General features: G+C 40.2%; 3 protein-coding genes across 4 annotated transcripts; 2 read left to right on the top strand and 1 right to left on the bottom strand.

Annotated features, from left to right (window-relative positions):
• The first annotated feature begins 1,325 nt into the window (after window positions 1–1,325).
• LOC123957460 (probable ATP-dependent RNA helicase DDX41) lies at window positions 1,326–8,977 on the top strand. Its single transcript, XM_046030274.1, has 17 exons — window positions 1,326–1,484; window positions 3,320–3,415; window positions 3,924–4,074; window positions 4,239–4,313; window positions 4,455–4,515; window positions 4,605–4,741; window positions 4,854–4,926; window positions 5,012–5,165; window positions 5,664–5,800; window positions 6,052–6,214; window positions 6,554–6,685; window positions 6,818–6,889; window positions 6,985–7,081; window positions 7,418–7,567; window positions 8,095–8,166; window positions 8,297–8,407; window positions 8,606–8,977. Exons 1-17 carry the CDS (start codon window positions 1,458–1,460, stop codon window positions 8,740–8,742), a joined length of 1,845 nt encoding a protein of 614 aa, XP_045886230.1. The 5' UTR covers window positions 1,326–1,457; the 3' UTR covers window positions 8,743–8,977.
• A 46-nt stretch (window positions 8,978–9,023) lies between these two features.
• On the top strand, window positions 9,024–16,068 carry dok3 (docking protein 3). Of its 2 annotated transcripts, XM_046030275.1 has the most exons (5): window positions 9,024–9,377; window positions 11,249–11,557; window positions 11,851–11,941; window positions 13,038–13,225; window positions 14,368–16,068. In XM_046030275.1, exons 1-5 carry the CDS (start codon window positions 9,321–9,323, stop codon window positions 15,235–15,237), a joined length of 1,515 nt encoding a protein of 504 aa, XP_045886231.1. In that variant the 5' UTR covers window positions 9,024–9,320; the 3' UTR covers window positions 15,238–16,068. The 2 variants fall into 2 exon arrangements, with proteins under 2 accessions (XP_045886231.1, XP_045886232.1); XM_046030276.1 differs by lacking the exon at window positions 11,249–11,557.
• A 632-nt stretch (window positions 16,069–16,700) lies between these two features.
• On the bottom strand, window positions 16,701–17,399 carry atoh1b (atonal bHLH transcription factor 1b). The gene has a single exon (XM_046031670.1). It carries the CDS (start codon window positions 17,397–17,399, stop codon window positions 16,701–16,703), a length of 699 nt encoding a protein of 232 aa, XP_045887626.1.
• Window positions 17,400–21,982: the final 4,583 nt, after the last annotated feature.

Below are 21,982 nucleotides of genomic sequence, written 5' to 3'. Positions count from 1 at the left end.
TCAAAAAAGGACCACTTGTGCCCTCCTCTTCTGCAGGGAGCAACGGTGGCAACAATTGAATTGATTTTACTCACAAGCAGACTGCAGTGCATTCGGTGGTTGTTGATAGTTTTCAATTGCAATCGTTTTGTCAGCATTTAATCGTGATCATCAAATGATTTTAGTCATCAGTAATCAGATAGAAAGCTGAAACACCTGACGACCTACCTGCTACAGTGTTATCTTTTTGTATGAAATTATGTTAAAAAACATGAATGTTTTCAATACAGCAACACCGCTAATAGAATCCTGTGGAAAAATATCAATTTACTGTAACACTTAAAAATTTATAAATCCAGTTAATACCCATGCAAATACATTCCCATGCGTGACATGTAGAACAGAAAAATCTGAATACTGTCCTCTAGTCCTGTATTGGGTGAAGTTAAATGCATCTGCTGCTTCAGTGTCAGGCCTCCCTTGGTGTTACTCTTGAGCAATTATCCCTTTTGATATCCAATATGCACTCTGCCATCTGTAGAAGAAAGTCCTTTACCACATTTCTTTTTAACTTAAACTCTTACTTTAACCCCTTATATCCCAGCAGTGACAGGGACACCAGTGTGCAGTGTTCATTTTAACATAGAACCATCACACATTGTTTGATGTAGTTAATTTCGATGCTTGTACATATTGAGGTATTGATAATTTGGGGCCCTTTTGAGCCTTTGTCATGCGTTTCTGGGAGTTGTGTGTGTGTGTGAGAGCTATTTTCAACCATACTACTCTCTATCCCCCCCCCATCCCCCCCGTACTGTGACCTTGGCACCCTGTACCTCAGCTAGCCTATCTGAAGTCCAAGTATTGGTTATCTTTTGATTACAAATATCACTTAAGAGTTGATACTTTTGGGACAAGGGCCTTAAGATTTCCAGTAGTAACCATGTTTTAGCTGATGGATCATTTCTTTCCTGAATTTGTGCTGAGATTTTGTTTTCATATAACATCTCTGATGCTTTCCTGGTTATATACAATTAGAGAAGATTATCTTAATGTTTCGAATGTAGATTTATACTATATCAATAAGAGCCAAGTGTATGTTGGCTTGTTTCATTTTTTTTAAATTCACTTTTGATACTGTGAAAAATCTTTCGTTCAGAAAGATTAAAAACAATACAGTTTTGACAAAAATAAAGTGTGGTGTTTGCTTTCTAAGGTCATCATTTTGGTGTGGTTTACATGAACTTGTATACCATTTCCACGACCTGTTTCTCCAACGCCAGACTGAATCGCCTTTGAGATAATTGGACGCATCTTGACGGTAAGGTTTGACCCTTACAGTCTTCCGTACAGTATTAAAGCTTCCGGTGTTGTGTAAACATGTGGATTAGGTAGGTTTATTTAAGTGTGTGCCGACTGTTTTTGTCATTAACTCTGAGGCTCTAGTGCGCAGAGAAAGCCACTGCATTCATTAAAAAATGGAGACCGAAAGTCGACCCAAAAAGGTAAGTTAAGCGTTTGATATTGTTCACATTACGAAGAGGTTAAACTAGCTAATGCTAGCTAAAGTTAGCAAAGCTAGCTATTCAATCTTTAATGTCCGTTATCTGCCGTACAATACATAGTGATATCCATAATGTTAAAATGACAAATACAGCTGAAGTAAAGTTTTAGAATAATATGGGATTTTCATTGAGTTTATATGAATGTGTAACGATAAACCGTGTTTGGTAACGTTAGCTCCGCGAACTATCCATAATAACGTTGCAGTGCCACAGCATCCGCGTAAAATAGTCAGTATAAGATTACTTTAATGAGTTTTCCGTTCATGACGTTAAATATTCTGAAGTTGAAGGCAGATCAGCTGAAAACGGCACGATTGCCTTTTCAATTGTTTGCTCCTACAATATCAATGTGGACCCAGTGTAACGTTTAAGGTGCGAGACTCTGTAACAGTTTAACTTAAGTTAAGCCACTTGACATTTTAATGATGAGACTGTTCACATAGCTGTTTTGAAAACAGAGGTTTGCCAGGAGTTACCTATTGTAAATGAGCAGTAAATGGAAGGAAGACAGAACAGCCGAATCCAGGGCAAATACACTGTTCAAAAAAAAAAGGAAACACGAATTCATCACATAAGTATCAAGTCAATTAAACAACCGGGATGGAGGAGCATTTGCTGTGTCCCAGCACAGTCTCAAGAGCATGGAGGAGATACCATGACAGGCCGTTACATGAGGAGAGCTGGACAGGGTCCTAGAAGGGCATCAACCCAGCAGCCACACCAGTATCTACAAAATGACCTCCAGCGGGCTACTGGTGTGCAAGTTTCTGACCAAACTGTCGGAAACAGACCCCATAAGGGTGTCATGAGGGCCAAAACGTCCTCCGGTAGGATCTGTGCTCACAGCCCAGCACTGTGCAGGTTGATTAGCATTCACACCAGAATTGGCAGGTCAACCACTGGCACCCTGTTTTCGTCAAAGATAAGAGCAGGTTTACAATGAGCACATGTGACAGATGTGAAAGAGTCTAGAGACGCCGTGGTGAATGTGGCGCTGCCTGTAACATCACCCAGCATTACCGGTTTGGCGGGGGGGTCAGTAATGGTCTGGGGAGGCATATTCTTGGAGGGTCACACAGACCACATGCTAGCTGACACTGGGTTCCACCTGGTGCAGGACATTACCAGGCCTCATGTGGCCGGAGTATGTAGGCAGTTCATGGATGATGATGCAGTTGATGCCATTGACTGGCCCTCATATTCCACCAATAAATATTGGTAATTATAAAGAAACCATAATATTAGTTACCAATTAGGCTAAATCATAAAACTTGCACATTTAGTGTAAAAAAATGGAGTTCAAATCCTATACATTGTCTGTTTATTTTACAATTGGGTAACATGCCACAGTCTTAAGGAAAGGCTAATGAAGGTCCCTTTGGCTAATTGAGAAGTTTACAATTGAACAGCCTCTTAACGAAATGTATAAAACAAGGACATAGGCTATATGATGCTAACAGTTAATATAATGTAAAAAAAAAGAAGTGTATTTGACAGCCTAATATCTGTGTCAAAATCCTATTGCCATACTGTGCAAATGTGTATCCATAAAGCACATGCCAACACTATGTCTCTGGCATATACAAATCAATCGCATCCACTAAATATCACTTTATGAAATTAAATTGTGGTTTCTGCATGGTATCCTGTATGTTTACGTTTTCTTAGAAGGAATTGCATTGGATGTGTTTAAAGGCCATTCTGGCTGAATGCTGTGAAAGTGGTGATGCTACTCAAGAAATAATTCTTCTGATAATACGGATGTTTTTGTACAGAGATTCCATGCAGAGGATGAAAGGTCAGGTTCAGAGGGAACGGAGGATGATGATTATGTTCCATATGTTCCGTTCAAAATAAGAAAACAACAAATGGTAAGTTATTGTACACTGTCCTGTTTGACATTTTAGACATTATTAAGGATGTGCCAATTGGGGCCAAGAACTTATTAAGCAGATAAGGGATTTTGGCCTGATACAGTTTCTTTGTCAATATCATTATAAGTTTTCACTCCATTTTTCAGCCAAGGCAGCACCACGGCAATCCCTGGCCTGATGTTGGCTTACACAAAAATGATGCCAATGAGTTCCACACAGTGAGCTATATAGATTTTACATTTTGCAAAAAAAAGTAGAACTTGGACCGGGAATCCGTATTGGCAGACACCCCGAGTTTGATGAATCAGTATCAGGAGAGAAAAAGCGTGATCGGTGCTTCACTGATCAGCAGTGCACGGTCGGTTTAACATAGATTTTTCTAGAGGAACCTAGCATTACTGTTAAAGTTCTACATTTTTTAAAATACAGTTGTATTTAGCTTTTCCAAATGTATATCAACATCCAATCCAGTTATTTAAGGCATTTTTTAACGTGTACCGTACAGCTACAAAAGATGTTACGTCTGCGAGGAAAGGCAGTGGACGAGGAGCAGAAGGACAGTGGGGAGGAGCAGAGGGATGAGGACGAGGGTCTTGGTCCACGCTCAAATGTCAGTCTCCTTGACCAGCATCAGCACCTCAAGGAAAAAGCAGAAGGTATCCAGTTCAAACACCACACAAGCCACTCTGGATTTTGATTGTTGTCTGCTCAGTTCTTTTCACACTATGACTTAGTTAACATATTGCCATTATACGGCTCATTATGCATAACCGTAGTGGTTCTGTCTTATCTCACCTGCTTTATGTTTTTGTGTCTATAGCCCGTAAGGAGTCAGCCAAGGAGAAGCAGCTGAAAGAGGAAGAGAAGATTCTTGAGAGTGTTGCAGAAGGCAGAGGTAAAATTATAAAGTTGTCATTTCCTGTGAAGCCATTTTGAATTATTAATCGTATTTACTTTGATAAAATTATAGATGTTGGTGCAAAATGTTCTAAACTTGCAAAACTAATTCTGTGGACTTTCACCACTCCTCTATCAGCTCTGATGTCTGTGAAGGAGATGGCCAAAGGTATCATATATGATGATCCCATAAAAACAAGGTAAGATCGTGATCAGTGAATTCTAAAAAGTAACACTGTTTGTCGAGTTTTTAAAAAAACTTTTTGCTTAACCTAGATTTTACTTACAGCTGGAAGCCACCACGCTACATCCTGAATATGCCAGCCACCCGACACGAGCGCGTCAGGAAGAAGTTTCACATCCTGGTTGATGGCGATGGCATCCCTGCTCCAATCAAAAGCTTCAGGGAGATGAAGTTTCCACCAGGTTACAACACACTTCCTCTTGCACACATAAAAAAACAAACACCTTGTCTTTATGTAGTAGGCCTTTAGTGGACGTCATTAACAACTGGCTTCTTGGTTTCTTGTTTTTGCAGCAATTCTTAAAGGTCTGAAAAAGAAGGGCATTGTGCATCCCACACCAATTCAAATACAAGGAATCCCTACAGTGTAAGGGCAATAAACAGACTATAAAATAAGTAATGAATGTTATGTGCATGTAAATTGTTCATGAATTGACAGTGGTTGTCTGTAGTCTGTCAGGTCGAGACATGATTGGCATAGCCTTCACTGGTTCTGGTAAGACTTTGGTCTTCACTCTGCCCATCACCATGTTTGCCCTGGAGCAGGAGAAACGGCTGCCTTTCTTCAAGAGAGAAGGACCATATGGACTCATCATCTGTCCCTCAGTAAGAAAAATTTAATTGATGACCCAGCTTGAAATAGTATGAAGTCTGATTTGTGATTACAAATACAGTTTTAACAGACTAATGGGATACTTAAAAAGTATTGAAAGGGTCTCAAAAGGTAATAATTATTACTTCAGGGTTCCTGCGTAAACCCTGCTCACACATAACGTTGAATCCTTTTGAAAACTGTGAGTGACAGTCTGTTACGACCCCCAGAAAGACTCATTACAGAAGAGGTCTAACATAATCAAAAGTCAAGGAGTTGCAAAAGATTTATTAAATAAAAAATTAAAAAGTGCCAAAATCCTCAACAACATATAACAACTGAAAACAAATAACAGGTCTCATGGGCCGGCCAAGATTAACAAAAGAGAGAGTGATGAGCCTTTCTCAGCATCCTAAAATAATTCTACAGCATTTCTTTCTGTTTGCATTTCAGACAGTTGCTTTTTCTGTAACTAAGCATATCTAATTTGAACACCTTTCCCTTTACTCCAGCGAGAGTTGGCGAGGCAGACTCACAGCATCATCGAGTACTACTGCAAGCTGCTGGAGGAGGAGGGAGCTCCTCAGCTGCGCACTGCCCTCTGCATTGGAGGAATGTCTGTCAAAGAGCAGATGGAGGTTGTAAAACAGTAAGTAAGCGAGATTCGTGTGAGGGAGAGAAAAAATCTGTTTCTGTCTTTTATCCAGAATTTCAGTTTAAACTAGTGTAAAGCAAAAAACTAAAGCCCGATTCGGCTACATGAAATCATTCGGAGAGGAGCAAAACTGGCAAACATGAACATTTTACCTCAGGACCTAGGCAATAATATTGTATTTTAAAAATACAAGCAGTAAATTTGAGTTAATTCCCATCTGAACCTGTATCTCCTCTTGGTTATAGTGGTGTCCACATGATGGTCGCAACCCCAGGCAGACTGATGGACTTGCTGCAGAAGAAGATGGTGAGTCTGGACATCTGCCGCTACTTGGCTCTGGACGAGGCTGATAGGATGATTGACATGGGCTTTGAGGAAGACATCAGAACCATCTTCTCCTATTTCAAGGTGAGGTCCTCCTCTGCAGCAGTGACCTCCAAAAGTCAGCAAACCATATAGTCAAAGCAGTAGATTTTGTCCTTAAAGCTGTTTTACAAAGCAAGTGGAAATGTTATTTTGAAACATTTGGTGAGTTTCAGTAGTAGACAGTATACATCCCGCATTTGCGTGAAAACCACCGCAACAATTTATACATGAGGCAGCAGGTTTCATCATCACCAAAGCACTCCCCGTAGTTTGCCTGTTAGACTAAACTCTTGTCATGAAAACTGAGCTTGGGAGACATAGCCTGGCTTTTTGAAGATGCCAGACATGAAAAGCCCTATATTTTGTTATTTCTTTATCTAGGGACAAAGACAAACCCTGCTTTTCAGTGCCACTATGCCCAAGAAGATCCAGAACTTTGCCAAGAGTGCGCTGGTCAAACCCATCACTATCAACGTGGGCAGGGCCGGTGCTGCTAGCTTGGATGTCATCCAGGTACGTTCATTTTTAGTTGAAAGAGGCTTTCCGTCTTTGTCAAGGAAAATTATTACATTCAGTTTACAAAACTCACTGATATAAAAGTTGTGCGAACTGAATGATTTGATGACGATACTTTTGTGTGTGCAGGAAGTGGAATACGTCAAAGAGGAAGCCAAGATGGTGTATTTGCTGGAGTGTCTTCAGAAAACCCCACCCCCTGTTAGTACTTCCACGTGTTTCGACATTGATATACCAAAAGTCAGTAAACTCAGACATGTCAAATGTTACAAAATATTGTCTGTTCATATTTGCAGGTGTTGATATTTGCTGAGAAGAAGGCTGATGTAGATGCCATCCATGAGTATCTGCTGCTAAAAGGAGTAGAGGCAGTGGCCATCCATGGAGGAAAAGGTACGCAGAACTCAATTCTTACCGTTAAAATACACATCAATCAGTACATAGTAATAGTGCTTGCAAAGGATTACTGTATTTGGAGGAACGTCCAACCCAGCAGCAAGTTCATCTCAGAGTACTTATCATTTGTACACACCTTTCTTACTCTTCTCTAACCTCCTTGTAGTTGCTCATCATTACCACCAGATGCCATCCTGCTTGCAAATATTACAGTTTCTGCTTCACAGTTTGCTTAACATTTCCAAAACATAGAACGTGTTGCAGACCTTATGTTTCCATTTGTCATTGTCTTGCAAAATGCTGTTTATGTAATATGTGTTGATTGTTTTCCAGATCAGGAAGAAAGAACAAAAGCAATAGAGGCATTTAAAGAAGGAAAGAAAGACGTTTTGGTTGCCACAGACGTTGCGTCCAAGGGTCTGGATTTCCCAGCTATACAGCATGTTGTGAATTATGACATGCCTGAGGAGATAGAAAATTATGGTAAGAAGATATATGTATAGCTTGGCCTTCTTAAAATTGGTACATTATGTATCATCATATTGTGGTTGTTTTACAATGACAAGTCCAAGTCCACTATTCTGCAAGTAGTCTATCTTAGCCTGACACGTGTCCACTTCTGTTTGTCCAAATCTCCACACTATAGGAGTATCTAATGTACATAAAACCTTTTAATCCAGACTTTACAAAAGGCTTGGTCCATTACCAGCCCAGTGCAGTCCACCAAAGATTACTCACACCTTTTTTGCAAAACACAGTCAAAAACGTGCTTGCAGATTGCTCGTAACCTCTCACAAGTTCCTTTTTCCATACTACCAATGTGCAGCAAAATTACTCACCCACCCACTCGACAGAATCAACATAATATCAAAACACAAAGAACTGATGAGCATATAGCGTGTGATTATTAACAACAATTTAGCAAATCACTATATGTGCCAAAATGGTTCTTACACATCAGTTCTCCTTAAATTGCTCAAGCTGGTTTGTTGAAATGGATCTTGTTTCAGTCCATAGAATTGGAAGAACTGGACGATCGGGCAAGACTGGTATTGCCACTACATTTATCAATAAAGGCTGTGGTAAGGAGAACTACCAACCACGATACAAATCAAATTATGTATAGGAGTAGTGCTTTTCAAAATATTTGTAATGTGTTATAGTGGATGTAGTTAGCTTAATTCAGTGTTTAATGCGTATCTTTCCACACAGATGAGTCAGTATTGATGGATCTTAAAGCCCTGCTAGTTGAAGCGAAGCAGAAGGTTCCTCCAGTCCTCCAGGTTCTCCAGACTGGAGACGAGACCATGCTGGACATCGGAGGTGAGTTGTTTACTCCAAATCTACATTCACATGTTTTTTCTACCTGCTTCGCACTTATGGGGAACTCAGTAATAACTCTGTTTCCTTTTTAAATTTTCCTCTAAGCTGATCAGATCAGTTCATCTCCAATTCACAGAACCAAATGTGGGGAGTTTGCAAACCCTTTTTAACGCACCTAAATCTTGTGTTTGTTCGCAGGAGAGAGGGGATGTACATTTTGTGGTGGTCTGGGTCATCGTATTACAGACTGTCCGAAGTTGGAGGCCATGCAGACCAAGCAGGTCACCAACATCGGGCGGAAAGACTACCTGGCTCATAGCTCAATGGACTTTTAAGAGGTTTTCATGACGAAACATTTCTGAGGAAGCTTCACAGTTATGTCATGTCACTGAAGTGAAGGAAGTGTACTTTTAACCACCACCTTACATAGTTTGTAGGTCTGTCAGACAAAAAAGAATTTTGTTACTTTTTTTGCCCAATTGACAAATCATACTTGTCCTGTATGTGTAGCTTTTGTAACATACATTTTTGATACTCTAATTGTAAATAAAACCACTCTATCTGCTGTGATCTTCTGTGCTCTTCCTGAAAAAATAAAGAGGTGTGGTACTGGTTTTGTATGGGGAGGAAGTTGCTAAAACAAGCAGAATAATGCGAAGGGAAGTTTGACTCAAGCAGCACACACCGTGTGTGTCCTTTCTTTTGCGACAGTGAAGCTGCAGATCAGAGAGATCTTGACTGTCAGCCCAATTGGACTAACAAAAGTAGACAACAGAATGAAATCAGCTGGTGACGTAGAGGAAACAGTTATTCTGGTAGCGTAGAAAACCTAATTATAACGTTTTGGGTAGTTACCTCGACCACAAAGCAACAAGTGTTGTACAAGAGCAGAAGCTTGACAAAGCTTACAAGCATGGATTTCATCTTCAAGGAAGGGATGGTGTACCTTCAGGGGGTCAAGTTTGGAAAAGTAAGTTTAATAGAAATTTTATTTCATTCAGCGACCTTGTGAAAAAGTGAATATTGTGACTCATTTTATTTTTTGAAATGAAGTTTTAGTAAACAGTGGGGGCCAAGAGTGCGCTACCAAAACCTTTGAGCGTTTAGTAAAACCAAAGACAAATCTAATGACCGGTGATGCCTCTCAAACTATGTTGTCAAATGTTTTAGTATTTACTGAAAGTCTAAATTTCTCAGTATTTGTTCAAACCACCACCCCTACACTCTTGCGTATGGCAAAGATCGAAGAAGCTTCAGCAGAATTTAAGATTCTGCGTTATTCAAAACCTCTGATGGTGTAAGCTTTTTACCCCTTCTCTTTTCAAATGTTAGGCAATATGTTCCACAGGGTGGTAACTGCAATGTCATGCATGTAAGCAATCCTTCAAATACTTTCTTTGACTTGAATTGTCCAAACTGATGAACAGGTTGTTGACTTGCTTCAGAAGACAGGACATACCTCTGTACAGTAGTGAGTACAGAGTGGCACTCTTGTTCAGGTCTTTGTGGAGATGATTCTGTTTGACAAGATTTCAATTAAGCCCCAAATCATCACGCATAAATCTCTCCACAGTCATTTACTGTAGCCCCACTGCAGCTGTAAACTCTGACTGAATCATGACTTCGGTAGTTAAAATCTGGTATTGGTTCTCCTATACTAGATACTATTAATTAAAAGAAATAATAACTGAGGCTGGTTACATATTTATTAATTTGGTTTCACTTAAAACTGAGTTGCTTGTTTGTTTTCTGCTGCCTATTTCAGTCACTAATCAGATTGTTCTTTGCCTAATTTTGGTAATAAATAAAGATCTTATCACACTGCTCCTCAGATGATGTGGACACCTAAGGTGTGACTAATTGTATTTTGGATCAAGTCTTGCTTTGTGAAAATCCCTTCTGTATGGTTTGTATCACTTCTTCACAAAATGTTAAATGTAGCTGCAGATTGACATATATCTGGTTTCTGAGAACCTGGGGAAAGTAATGTGGCACTGAATGGTCTTTCATAGGAACACCTTTTGCCATTTGACAGAAATACACCACGCAGGACCAATATTTGTTGCCAGAAACAAAAAACATCATTGTATATACCATATACATTGTACATGTATATGGTATATTTAAAGACATGAAACACTACATGCTTCTCAATTAATGTGAAATTCACCAAAAACAAGAAGTGCTACATGTTTTGTAGCTGACGTAACATACAGAAAACGATCCTATGGGTAAAAGCAGGGTTTTTTTTTCCCTTGTTGTAAGACACGCTCCAGTCTAACGGGAGGCTGATCTAGAGTCTGGGGGCGAATGAACTAAATGCAGCATCACTGAGGTCACTCATGAGGTCATCAGAATAAAAAGAGTGGCTGTAATTTACAGGCAGTATTATAACACTTTGCGAAAGGTGTATTACAAGAATCATGCATATGTTCTTCCCAGAAAGCCTGTGATAGACATTGTGTGACCTTGCATGCTCTTTAAGTGGTAGAAGGTGTAGTGGTGCTCTGAATGTGTACTTCAAAGTTAAATTCACTACCTATGGTTGCCCCCACCTTCTTAGCCAGAGATAATGTAAGTAGTAAGATAGACATAGAGTTTCTCTCGTTTGGCCCTTTCCTTCATAATCTCTAAACAAAATCAACAATGTCAGCAGGGGTGAGATCACCATGTGAAGCAGAAATGGAGAGCTGAGTGGCATCTGTGTAACAATAGAAACAGATGCCATGTTGTTGATTATTACACAATCACACAAGATCTAAACCACTCTAGAAATGTGTCAGAGAACCTACTTATTCACTCACTAACCTTTTCCATTTTTCCGTCTGTCATCCACAATAGAGAACATGGCGGAAAATACGGATGGTGCTTTTTAAACCCAGCTCCACAGGGGTTGGGCGGTTGGAGCTTTATACTGTAGGCCTACTTGACAACAATGCTATGACTGACCAGAAGAAGGTCAGCAGACAGAAAACGCCAGAGAGAAAAGTGGTACGTCTAAGTGACTGCCTCAGTGTCACTCCTGCTCCGAAGGAGTCTTGCCCTCCTGGGCACACAGCCTTCTACCTAAATACCACTCAGTGCAACTACACTATGGCCTCCACGACAAGCCAGGACTGGCTAAGTGCCCTCTGTCTTCTAGCCTTCCAGGTATCACACATCTTTGCTCGTACCTCTTGACCAGTGCAACTCTCACGTTTTATTTTTATATCAGAGTAGTCTTATCATCAGTGAAAGGTGGGGATAAACCTTAACCACAACTTACTCAGAGATAGCACAATGAGGAAGTACAGTATCTGTAACTTCTGTCACTTCACTTCTCTAATTCTTGTGCTTGCACAAGCTATGTTCTTTCTTGCATTTGACCTCTTTGAAGTCATAAAACAGTGATAAGAGAATGGTGTACACTCCGTGTAATGTTTACCATGCCACTGTGTTTACAGAAGGATCCTGGAGAGTCAGACAAAGGGGATTTCGAGAGAGGAAATGGCTTGGTCATGGAGGATAATGAAATTTACTCATCTTGGAAAACTGGTAATGCTCGTCAGTCTGCAGACGACAGCTGATCAGTCAATAAGATCAAAAATAACATTCAGTTTAGTGAGTGCCAGCTGAAGGGGTTCTCATCAGAAACCAGCATAAACTGTCTTCTCTCCTGCCAGGTGGTTATCTTAAAGGATTAATCAGATTTTTTAAGAACTTATTTACATAGTTTTTTCCCCAGTCATATGGGGCAAGAAACGTGACCAATCAGACAATCACGTGCAAAAAGTGGTTTAGATAATCTTGCCAAATTCTTGGCTTTTATTTATCTATTAATTTAATTAATTAATTTTTAATTTAATTTATTTTTTACAATTTATTAGATTGTCTGATCAGTAGTGTCTGTGAAGATTCTCAGTCATCCAGGTCATAGTTATCCAAGGAAGGTTAAAGTCAAGGGAAACTGGACTTGGTTGAAGATACTGGAAGACGTTTCGTCCCTCATCCAAGGGACTTCTTCAGTTCTGATAAGTAGTGTATCTCGCCTCATCAGACGACAGAGTAGTGATACTGCAGCGCTCGCATATTAGCAATTTCTCTATTGTGCACACTGTTGTCATAACAGATAGAAGTTAGAAACCCAAGTTTTTAGAAACTGGAATCATCATTTAATAATAAGACTGAATTGGTGACCCTATTATAATAAAGGAAAAAGACCAGGAAAAGCTGGCAGTGAGGTTTATTTGTCATGGTATCATAAATTCAAGACATCAGCTGAAACACTGAATATGTGTGAGCAGTAGAGCCACTAATTTATTCACATTTGAATGCTAGAATGTAATAGTGTTAGCAAGCTCTAGCTTACACAAGTTAATCTATTTTTATTTCCTAATGGATTACACTTCTCCTGAAAAATACAGGCAGTCCAGTCACTTGAAGAGATTAGTAGAATGCAAGCAATTTAAAATTAGTATTTTACTGTATGAGAATGTGTTTGGTGCACATTTATTCTTTTTGCTGATGCATGGCTCCTCAGACCTCATATGGAAACTCTAGTACTTTCATGTGTAGTCACACTGCTCTAACAGCAGTGTGCTGTGATGTTTTACTTAAAGTGACAAATATTTTTATATCTTCTCATGTTTAGATCTGACCCTTCCATCAAACCAGTACCAAGTGACTGTCCAGAGCACGGAGGCATCCAGGAAGTGCCAGTTGGCTGGGGAGTATCTGGTCTCCCCAGAAAAAGAGGCTGTGATACTGCTGGACATCAAAACTGGTCACACCATCTATCGCTGGCCGTACAGGCTCTTACGCAAATTTGGACAGGTTGAGGTACTTATGAATTTCCCCCAAATCAGATACCCAAATGAATTCAAACTGCATCACCATAGTCACAATAAACCTGATATTCAGCTCAGATTATTCACATTTGTTTAAAGGAATAGTTTGACATTTCATACATTTTATACTTTTTTACATTTTATTATAAGCTTATTGGCTTTCTTGCCAAGAGTTAGATGAGAAGATGGATACCACTCTCACATCTGTACCATGGACATCTGTATGGTAAATATGAAGCTACAGCCAGCAGCTAGTTAGCTTAGCTTAACTTAGCACAAAGACTTGAGACATAGGGAAAAAGCTAACCTGTCCAAAGACAACAAAATCCACCTGCCAGCACCTCTAAAGCTTATTAATTAACATATTACATCTTTTGTATATTTGGTACCAAAAGTGAAGCGTAACAATGACTTGTAGCAATGTGTATCTATTTCCCTCAGTTTACAGTCTCTGTGCTAAGCTAAACAGGCAAATTGTACAGATTTAACAAAAAAGATAAAGCATTTTACAGCTATGGTAGAGCCGATAGACTGTATATAAAGATGGACAACGCCTCTCCACTTCCTCCCACTATTTAAAAATAAAGCAAAAATATTCCCAGATAGGGGTGCTGCCATCTTACGCTGGGGATGTCATTTAGAGCCAGAGTCTGCACTGTAGTGATCGGCGTTGGAACCGCGGTATTGAGTTCCAGCCTGACTTAACTTAAATTGCAAGCAGGGCTCCGCTGTCAATCATGATGTTAAACCCCCTTTTTTTAGCATCAAAACCAAACTTATGAGGAAAAATTAACAATGGAACATACACCAGCGTTATAAAGATGACCTAAAGTGACTGGAAACAACATTGGGGAAAAAGGTATTTGACATGGAGTGGGGGGTGTTTTGGCTTCCCTTTTGGGGAGTTGTCATGTCGTCCATCTTTATACAGTCTACAGTAGAGCCAATCTAGCTGTATTCCCGCTTCCAGTTTAATACTAAGCTAACAAGCTGCTGGTAGTAGCTTCATATGTACCATGCAAACACAAGAGTGGTATCGATCTTCTCATCTAACTCTCAGAAAGAAAGTGAATGAGCATTTCCCAATATGTCAAACTATTCCTTTAAGATGTGTATCAATGGATGTGATTGCAGGGTGGCTTCAGCATTGAAGCAGGCCGTCGCTGTGAGTCAGGAGAAGGAGTGTTCATCTTCCTGTCCAGGCATGGTCCCCAGATCTTCCAGGCTATATTAAATCAGTGCTCTGTGGAGAGGACGTCCTCTGTCCGGCCACTCAGTGTCCACAGAAGATCATCATCTGATGGGTCTTCTAATATCCTCCCAACCACAAGCAACCAACCCTCTGGTTCTCCTGCCTACAATTCTGCAGATGAGGACGAGTCTGCCAGCCACTACTCTACTATTAATGACACTTCTATACTAAATACAAAGCAGCTATCTCTTCTCAACCCATATCTTTCTAACAGCAAGGAGGCTGTGGGAGATGAAGGTAAGGACGAGGATGAACAGTGTCATTCCTTGGAGAATGTTAACCTGAATAATGACATGGAGGACAACATTTATTACAACATAAGGAGAGCCACGTTTCCTGTGATCAGAAAAGACCAGTTCATATCTGAGACAGACGATTCAGAGTGCATTTATTCAGATGTGAAAACAGCTGATGCTCCCTTAAATCTCCAGCTGCAGCCCTTCTTGTCACCCCTCCCTCAACCTGTTCTCCAGCCTCCTCCCTGCACCCTTCCCCAATCTGTATCCTATGTCCCACCCAAGACCCGATACCAGCGTCAGCCCCCTGTGAATAACTACACCCAGCCAGGGTGCAGTGCACAGGCACAGGCAGTGGATGATATGAAGGAGATGGAGGAGGCCATCAGCTCCACCCACGTTAGCCCCACAGAGGCCCCTGGCAGTTTTAAACACAGACTGGCAGAAATCATTTCCAAGGACCTGGCAAAGTTCCAGGTGCCCTCCGGAGCGGGCAGCCCCACATTTCCTCTGTAGGCTATTAGTTAACAGACAGACTAGAGGGAGCAGTTTACTATGATAGACTGTCATAAAGGCTAATTAGTTTATTTATTTCATTGAAATCCCCTCCACTGGGAACATTAAGCAGCAGAACTTGGCTTGCAGATGTTTGTATGTTTATCTGAATTGGTGGAATACAACTAGGTACATTTACTAAAGTACAGCATGTAAGTACAATTTGTAGTATAGTATGTATTTCGATTTAATGTTACTTTATAGTTCTTCTCCACTACTATACTTTTTACTCCATTGCATTTATTTTGAGAACTTTAGTCTACTAGTTACTTTGCAGAGTCAAATTATTAATAGAAAATGTAATCAACTAATAAATTATGTATTTTTACAGATTAAGCTACCCAGTAGTACTTAAAGTAGTTTAAAAAAGCCCCACATTTACCAGCTGGAACATTAGTGAAGCACACACAGTGAGGCATCCAGCCATTCTGTATAATGAGTAGGCTACTTTTACTTTTGGTACTTTAAGTTTATTTTAATTCTGTATTTTCACTTAAGTCAAATTTTGACTATTTTTTATAGTATTTTCACACTGTTTCTACTTTTACTTAAGTAAAATATTTCTTCTACCACTATTTATCTGCCAGTTGTAGGAAAAACACATCTGCAATACATTTTATTCTGTGAAATGTTTTTGGATTCAGTTGTTCTTCACTGCTGAAATGTTAGAGAATCTATTTATGCTGCAGCATTAATATGACATTGCCATTAGATGAGCTGAATGGATACTGGACTGCTTTAGGAAAAAATATTTCCTTGTTGTTCTTGTACATTTAGTGAGTAAAACAAAGATTGTGGAGTTAGCATGTTTAAATGTATGTTTTTTCTTAATAAAAATAAAGATGGTTTTCTCGCAGATAAAACAGTTATGCATAATGGAAAGACCAAGAACCCTAGTTGTGTTTTGGACATAGACCCTTCAGTCTGCTTCACATGGTAGAAATATTGAAATGTAATTTAGTAGACTGACTTACAGCAATGTATTGCTGACAAAGATAAATTACATATACAAAAACAACTTAAAATGCAAATCATGTTTTAAGTATATCTTTATTGTAGCAAAACAATCTCATAAAACACCCCATAGCTATACATAAATATCAAAATAATTGTTATTAATTTAGACAAATGTCACTAATGACACAGGAAATGTCTTTAGTGATGGTTCAGGCCATAAAGTGCATTAGAAATAGGCCTCTGGGAGTTCATCGTGGCCTTAGGAAGTAAAGAAACTCAAGATCTCAGTAGGTGTTTTTGAGTTTTACCTGCTTTTCTAATTTGCAGTGCAATATCTAAGCTACATAAATGACAGGACTGTCTCACGTGATCAACATTTCTAGAAGATGTAGCCTAAATTGTGGTTCTCCTGGCTCCTTCTTGAACAGACACAGCAGCGTAAACAGTGAGAAGTCGGTGCTTTTCTCTTAGCGTCTTCCATTCTGACTTTCCTCCATGTCACTGAGGTGCGAAGATTCCCCGTCAGAAGTCGTTGAGTTATTTGACCCCAAGTCAGATGTAGAGCCAAGTATTATAAGGTGGCCAACGGGGGCACACGGCTCCCGCTGTTCTCCGGCCAGCGGGTTCGGGAGAGAGTGAATCAGATTCCTTCTGGCGGTCTTCTCCGCTGAGCCTGGACGGGGACTCCTGCACTCCGGGTGCACCACACCGGTCAGGAGCTCCGACAGCTCTGTGATGTAAATCTGCGCCATTTGAAGGGTGTCATACTTGGACAACTTTCTCTCGTTTTCCATGTTGGGGATGACGCTCCTCAGCTCGTCAAACGCTTTGTTCAGGCCGTGCATCCTCCTCCTCTCCCTGGCGTTGGCTGCGACGCGCCTGTGTTTCTGGGGTCCAAAGTGGCTCACCTTGCCTCCCTCTGCTGCCTTGTCAGAATCTGCCTCTGTGATGCATGTAGCGGACACGCAGTCAGGAAGTTTACTCATTGGCGCAAGTTTGTCCAGTGAGAGGCTTGCGTCTACAGCTCCGTGCGCGTCCCTCCTGGAGAACGCATGGAGAGATTTAGAAGAAATCCATGTCTTGGAGTTGATCTGGGTCAGGTTGCGCTGCAGGGTGAAATCCTCTGGGTACTCAGTCCAGCTTGATAGCTCTGCTTTCGCAGTCATCACTGTAATGGCCTGTGGTCGTGCGCGGAAAGGGGAAAGGTCACACAGAAGACTCTGGCTGATGCTCTCCTCTCTGGAGTGGTTTGCCCTGCGCCAGCAATTTATACAGCCTCCCCTCGGTCACCTTGGTGTCACTCCCAGCGCTCCAACAGCTCTGACAGCCCTGCAGCCTATCGCACAATCCCCTCTGACCCTGTCAAGGAACAATTAAACAAAGCTCGACTTTTTTCTCCTATTGTGCATTGTAACTCAATCACGACCTTGTTATTATCCTCGCACAGAGGGGAGCCGGAATAATTAATCATTTAAGAGCGTGGCATATATGTTTGAAAAGCTTAGGAAAAGATGATATTTAATGAGCTTGTTCAGTATAGTGCTGCATGGCGGTTGTCTTTATTGTTAAAGTTTTCCATACTAAATAAAGTATATAGTGTACATGGCAAAATTGTTCTTTGCATTTATAGGCCTACATAAAATAGCTTAAACACTGGACCTTTTACACATAATTTATGATTCAATTTTTTAAGGTGTTTTTAAAATTATTATTTATTTAAAAAGATTAAGTTAATCAGATATTGTGTAAATTTGGTTTATTGTGTTCAGAACGAATTCAAGGCTGAACTATCATCATCATCGTCGTCATCCTGCATAGACGTCCGCCACTGCCACCACTCCATGGAAAATGAATTAGGACATCTTTCTCATGAGCAAAGGAACTGACTCCTTAATTGGGTGTGACCCTTGAGGGTTCTGGTAGCGCTGAGGTTTGTTCGCAAACAAACAGTAAAAGATGGGCAATCTTTCGCGGATTATTTGCAGAAGAATAATAAAACGAACAGGTGGAAGACAAGGCTTGAGACACACCTGTCTATGGCAGAGCCATGATAACTGATATGTTGTCTGAAGGCGATTTATGAACGACGTCAAGAAACAAGGATCAAAACACGCATAATAAAAAAGGGCCCCACTGCTGTTATCATCATCATTGTTGTTGTTATGTGGTGAAGGGTTTATCTCATAGCCTATGTCGAGACCAAATCAAGTCAGAATAATTAGGCTACACATTTTGATTAGTCACGTGGCCCCTGTGCCTTTCAGCTGTTGTCCCCTGGCACCTACACACCTCTGTCACAACCCGTGTCATCCACGTTTCCCATATGCCGCGCGCAGCGACTACTGAGCTTTCACACTGCCACTCACTGCTCTGACACAAGAGCTAATCACTCATTAGGTCATCAATTACAGGAGAGGAACCGCTTCAGCATCAGCGCAGACCTGTCCGGTGGGAGATCTGGGATGCTAAGATGATGATGACTTGGACAAATTTAGCATTCAGTGCCCAGTTCTCTCTCCTTCTCTCTGTATATATCTATCTCTCTCTCTGTGTAGGCTATCTCTCTCGCTCTTTCTCTGTGTAAAGAAAATCACCGTGACCTGCCTCGCCGCCAGCAGTTTAATGAGGCCTGGTCTTAGTTGAATAAATCGGCACGCTCTCCATCCCGGGGTGTCCATTCATTTTTTGGACTCCATGAATATTTCATTCCTTCAGCCCCACTGCCAGCGCAACAGCCTGCAACCCTGCGTGCAGGCTTTAAAAATGCAGCTACACTTCCCATCTGGTGCTGGGCGTGAGTGGGGGAGTGGCGGCAGAGGCTGAGGAGGTGTGAGGAACATTTCTAAGGTCAACTTCTATAGTGACCTCCTGCAAGAGAGACTGGTGCCTGCATCCCACCAGGCAGGGAGGGGGGAGACAACATGACTGTCAACTGTCGAGTTATGGCAATACTCAGTGCTGGTCCAAGCCTCTTCGTTGTGGGGCCATGCAGGCTATGCAAATGTGAAGGACTTAACTGTGATTGTCATAGCCTAGCCTAATTATGACTGGGCAATGGTAAATGCTGGAAGAAGTTACTTCTCAAACTCCATTAAAGTCAGCATTTATTTAATGCTAAATATGCTTAACGTATAAAACAATCGCAATTTTGAGTGTTATCATATTTTATATTTTTGGATTGTCAATAAATCTAGTCTAATTAAAAGTAGGCTACAGTATGTCCCTAAAAAATGTAGTAAAGTGGCAAACAAGGGAAATGCTCAAGTAAAGTAGCTTACATGTAGCCTTTCATAAAATTATACTTAAGTGTGATTCTTCCATACTAGACACTCCCATTACTGTGGATAAGTGATAGGCCTACTAAAAAAGTGTTGGCAGCAAACAACACAGCATCTGATAAATGTATGAAACTATGAAACTACTTCGATGTTTACCCCAATCCCCAATAGAAGTGTTTAACAGTTGTAAACTTTACATGGTGTAAATATGCAAAACAACAATCAACAGTTAAATCATTGAAAGTAAATAAAAGGAATTTGGTAACCTGCTTCAGAGAGAAACATACAGATGTACACAGCATATCAGCAGCTGGATACCAGCTCTTTTATTACCCTGTAACCAAATGTAGTCAAACTCAAATTTAGCCCCCCTCTAATTTAACCAAAACTATATTTTTGTCTTGCTAGACTCCCCATCCTTCAGATGTTTGTCTTAGTATTTGCCCAGTCCCTGGCCAGGTAGACTGTAAACACCGCTGACTGTAGCAGAATGTAAGCAATCTGGACCAATTTGTTCACAGTAAGGAACTGTGTGTTATTTGCCTTGAAGTGGTCCTTGAACTTCTATTTACAACTGTTCAAATGCCTTAAGTCAGGAATAAACAAGATGCAGTAGCTTTTGTAGTTGTCGCAAGTATTTACGTGCTTCAGTTATGGGTTTAAGAGAAAGTCAGCTAGGCTGTAGAGTCGAGCATCACATGAACCAATAATATCTCGATGGTAGTTAGCACAAACTGCCTCAGCAACCTCACAATTCAGTTTATGGCCAATAATAGTTTCACAATATGTCACCAACTTGGCAACCAGAGTATACCAAAAACATCTGCAGCTGCCAAATGACGTTGGTGATGGAACCTGGCAACACGCCCAACAGTTTATTCTGACCTTTAACAATTCAAGACCTAAACAGAAGCACCCAACCACAGCAGTACCCACTTGTGTCAACACATGCTACATAGCTGCTATTTAACTGTTATTAACCACCCAAGTGTGTTACACAACACACTGTAGGTGTTTTGTAGCAGGGAGTGGCAGGGTTTTTCTTTTACTTGTGATCTGATAATGGGGAGTCTGAGAGAAGTTCCAGTATAATACATTGTCTCATTGTTCTAATCTCTGATAAATGTAGTGAGTATAATAGTGAAATGAAAGCAGTCCTTATTTCACACTGGACACCTTTAAACCCTCTCAATTATCCCTGGGGAACTACGGTTGGGGAAACAAGGCCCCCTAGCAATCTATAATTAATTCATCTCTATTTTTTGAGGCTTTGGTTTGAAGCGTTGCGTCCCTGTTACGTTGTCCACCTGCTCAAGACATTACAACACCTTCTAAGAACTACAATACATCCACACAAACCACATAGGTTCCAGAAATTATGGTAATTTTACAGGCCTGTCATCTTGTAATCATCTTCAAGGAAGTTCTCAATTTCTCAAAAGAACAGCTCCATTTAAACCCAAGTACCTATTCATTTATTATTAATGTATTCTTATGTTGAGTTATAGGCTTGCCTGATTGAAAAAAAAAGAAGTGAACCAGTTGAACACTGTCTCCATTTTCCTTGTAATCAGTGGGCCTATTAGTTATTTTCAGGTAAAGTGCTGTGGAATTTTTTGGGAAATAATGGACCCATAAAGCATTACCAAATTCGACAAAAGGTTTGATTACACTCTCCAGATACAGTTTCATAAATAAATGAATACAGTTAGCCTAAACATTGTCATATTCACAAAGGCAACATGGCTTTTGATGTGAATTTAAATATTTCAGTTTTTCTCACTCGCTTTGGTACATTTCTCTAATCATCCTTAACATTTGCAAAACGGTAAGTGCATTTCTAGAAACATATCGAACAAACAGCACAACATAGTGGATTTCCTGCAAAAGCCCGTAACTTGCTCAGAATCCTTACAAGATAGTCAAAATGTTTAGTCATGTTATCAGTATAACAGTGTACTCTGTAAGTGTTTTCTGATTTAAACTATGGCTAACGTTTTGATGACAATGATTGAAAATGCACAGTGTTGCACCTTTTCAATATGTCATATCTATTTCAACAGTATAAAGTTATACATTGCAGGAAATTGGACAGGTCACAGATTCTTATCCATATCACAATGGATATCTTTATCAATTACAGTAAGGAGACGTTTACAAAAAAAAGTCTAATAGACAAGTATAGAAAATATGATTGATGATATATATATATATATATCTACACATATACATCTACTGGCGTGTATTATATATATCGCACTGTTCACCTCTCACTGTGTATTTTTGTTGTTCACTGTGTATGATATTGTGTGTATCAGGTGAATGGTTCGAGGGTTGTGTTGCTACTGTAGTATGTGTTGATTTGTTGTTTTCTATTCTTATGTTGTTTATACACCACAGTCAGGAAACATTTTGTTCAGCTGTATACTTGAATGTGGAGAATGACAATAAAGTTTGGCTTTATTTAACTT

Source organism: Micropterus dolomieu, linkage group LG19, assembly GCF_021292245.1.
Source record: "Micropterus dolomieu isolate WLL.071019.BEF.003 ecotype Adirondacks linkage group LG19, ASM2129224v1, whole genome shotgun sequence".
Taxonomy (NCBI): domain Eukaryota; kingdom Metazoa; phylum Chordata; class Actinopteri; order Centrarchiformes; family Centrarchidae; genus Micropterus; species Micropterus dolomieu.
The sequence above is the reverse complement of the archived record's forward strand: the minus strand, read 5'-3'. Positions and strand labels throughout refer to the sequence as shown.

Coding starts and splice junctions, on each gene's coding strand:
- dok3 (XM_046030275.1), top strand. CDS start 9,321: ATGGATTTCATCTTCAAGGAAGGGATGGTGTACCTTCAGGGGGTCAAG. Junction 11,558..11,850: donor TCTGTCTTCTAGCCTTCCAG/GTATCACACATC, acceptor CTGTGTTTACAG/AAGGATCCTGGAGAGTCAGA. Junction 11,942..13,037: donor TTACTCATCTTGGAAAACTG/GTAATGCTCGTC, acceptor TCTCATGTTTAG/ATCTGACCCTTCCATCAAAC.
- atoh1b (XM_046031670.1), bottom strand. CDS start 17,399: ATGACTGCGAAAGCAGAGCTATCAAGCTGGACTGAGTACCCAGAGGAT.
- LOC123957460 (XM_046030274.1), top strand. CDS start 1,458: ATGGAGACCGAAAGTCGACCCAAAAAG. Junction 4,927..5,011: donor ATACAAGGAATCCCTACAGT/GTAAGGGCAATA, acceptor GGTTGTCTGTAG/TCTGTCAGGTCGAGACATGA. Junction 5,801..6,051: donor CAGATGGAGGTTGTAAAACA/GTAAGTAAGCGA, acceptor TCTTGGTTATAG/TGGTGTCCACATGATGGTCG.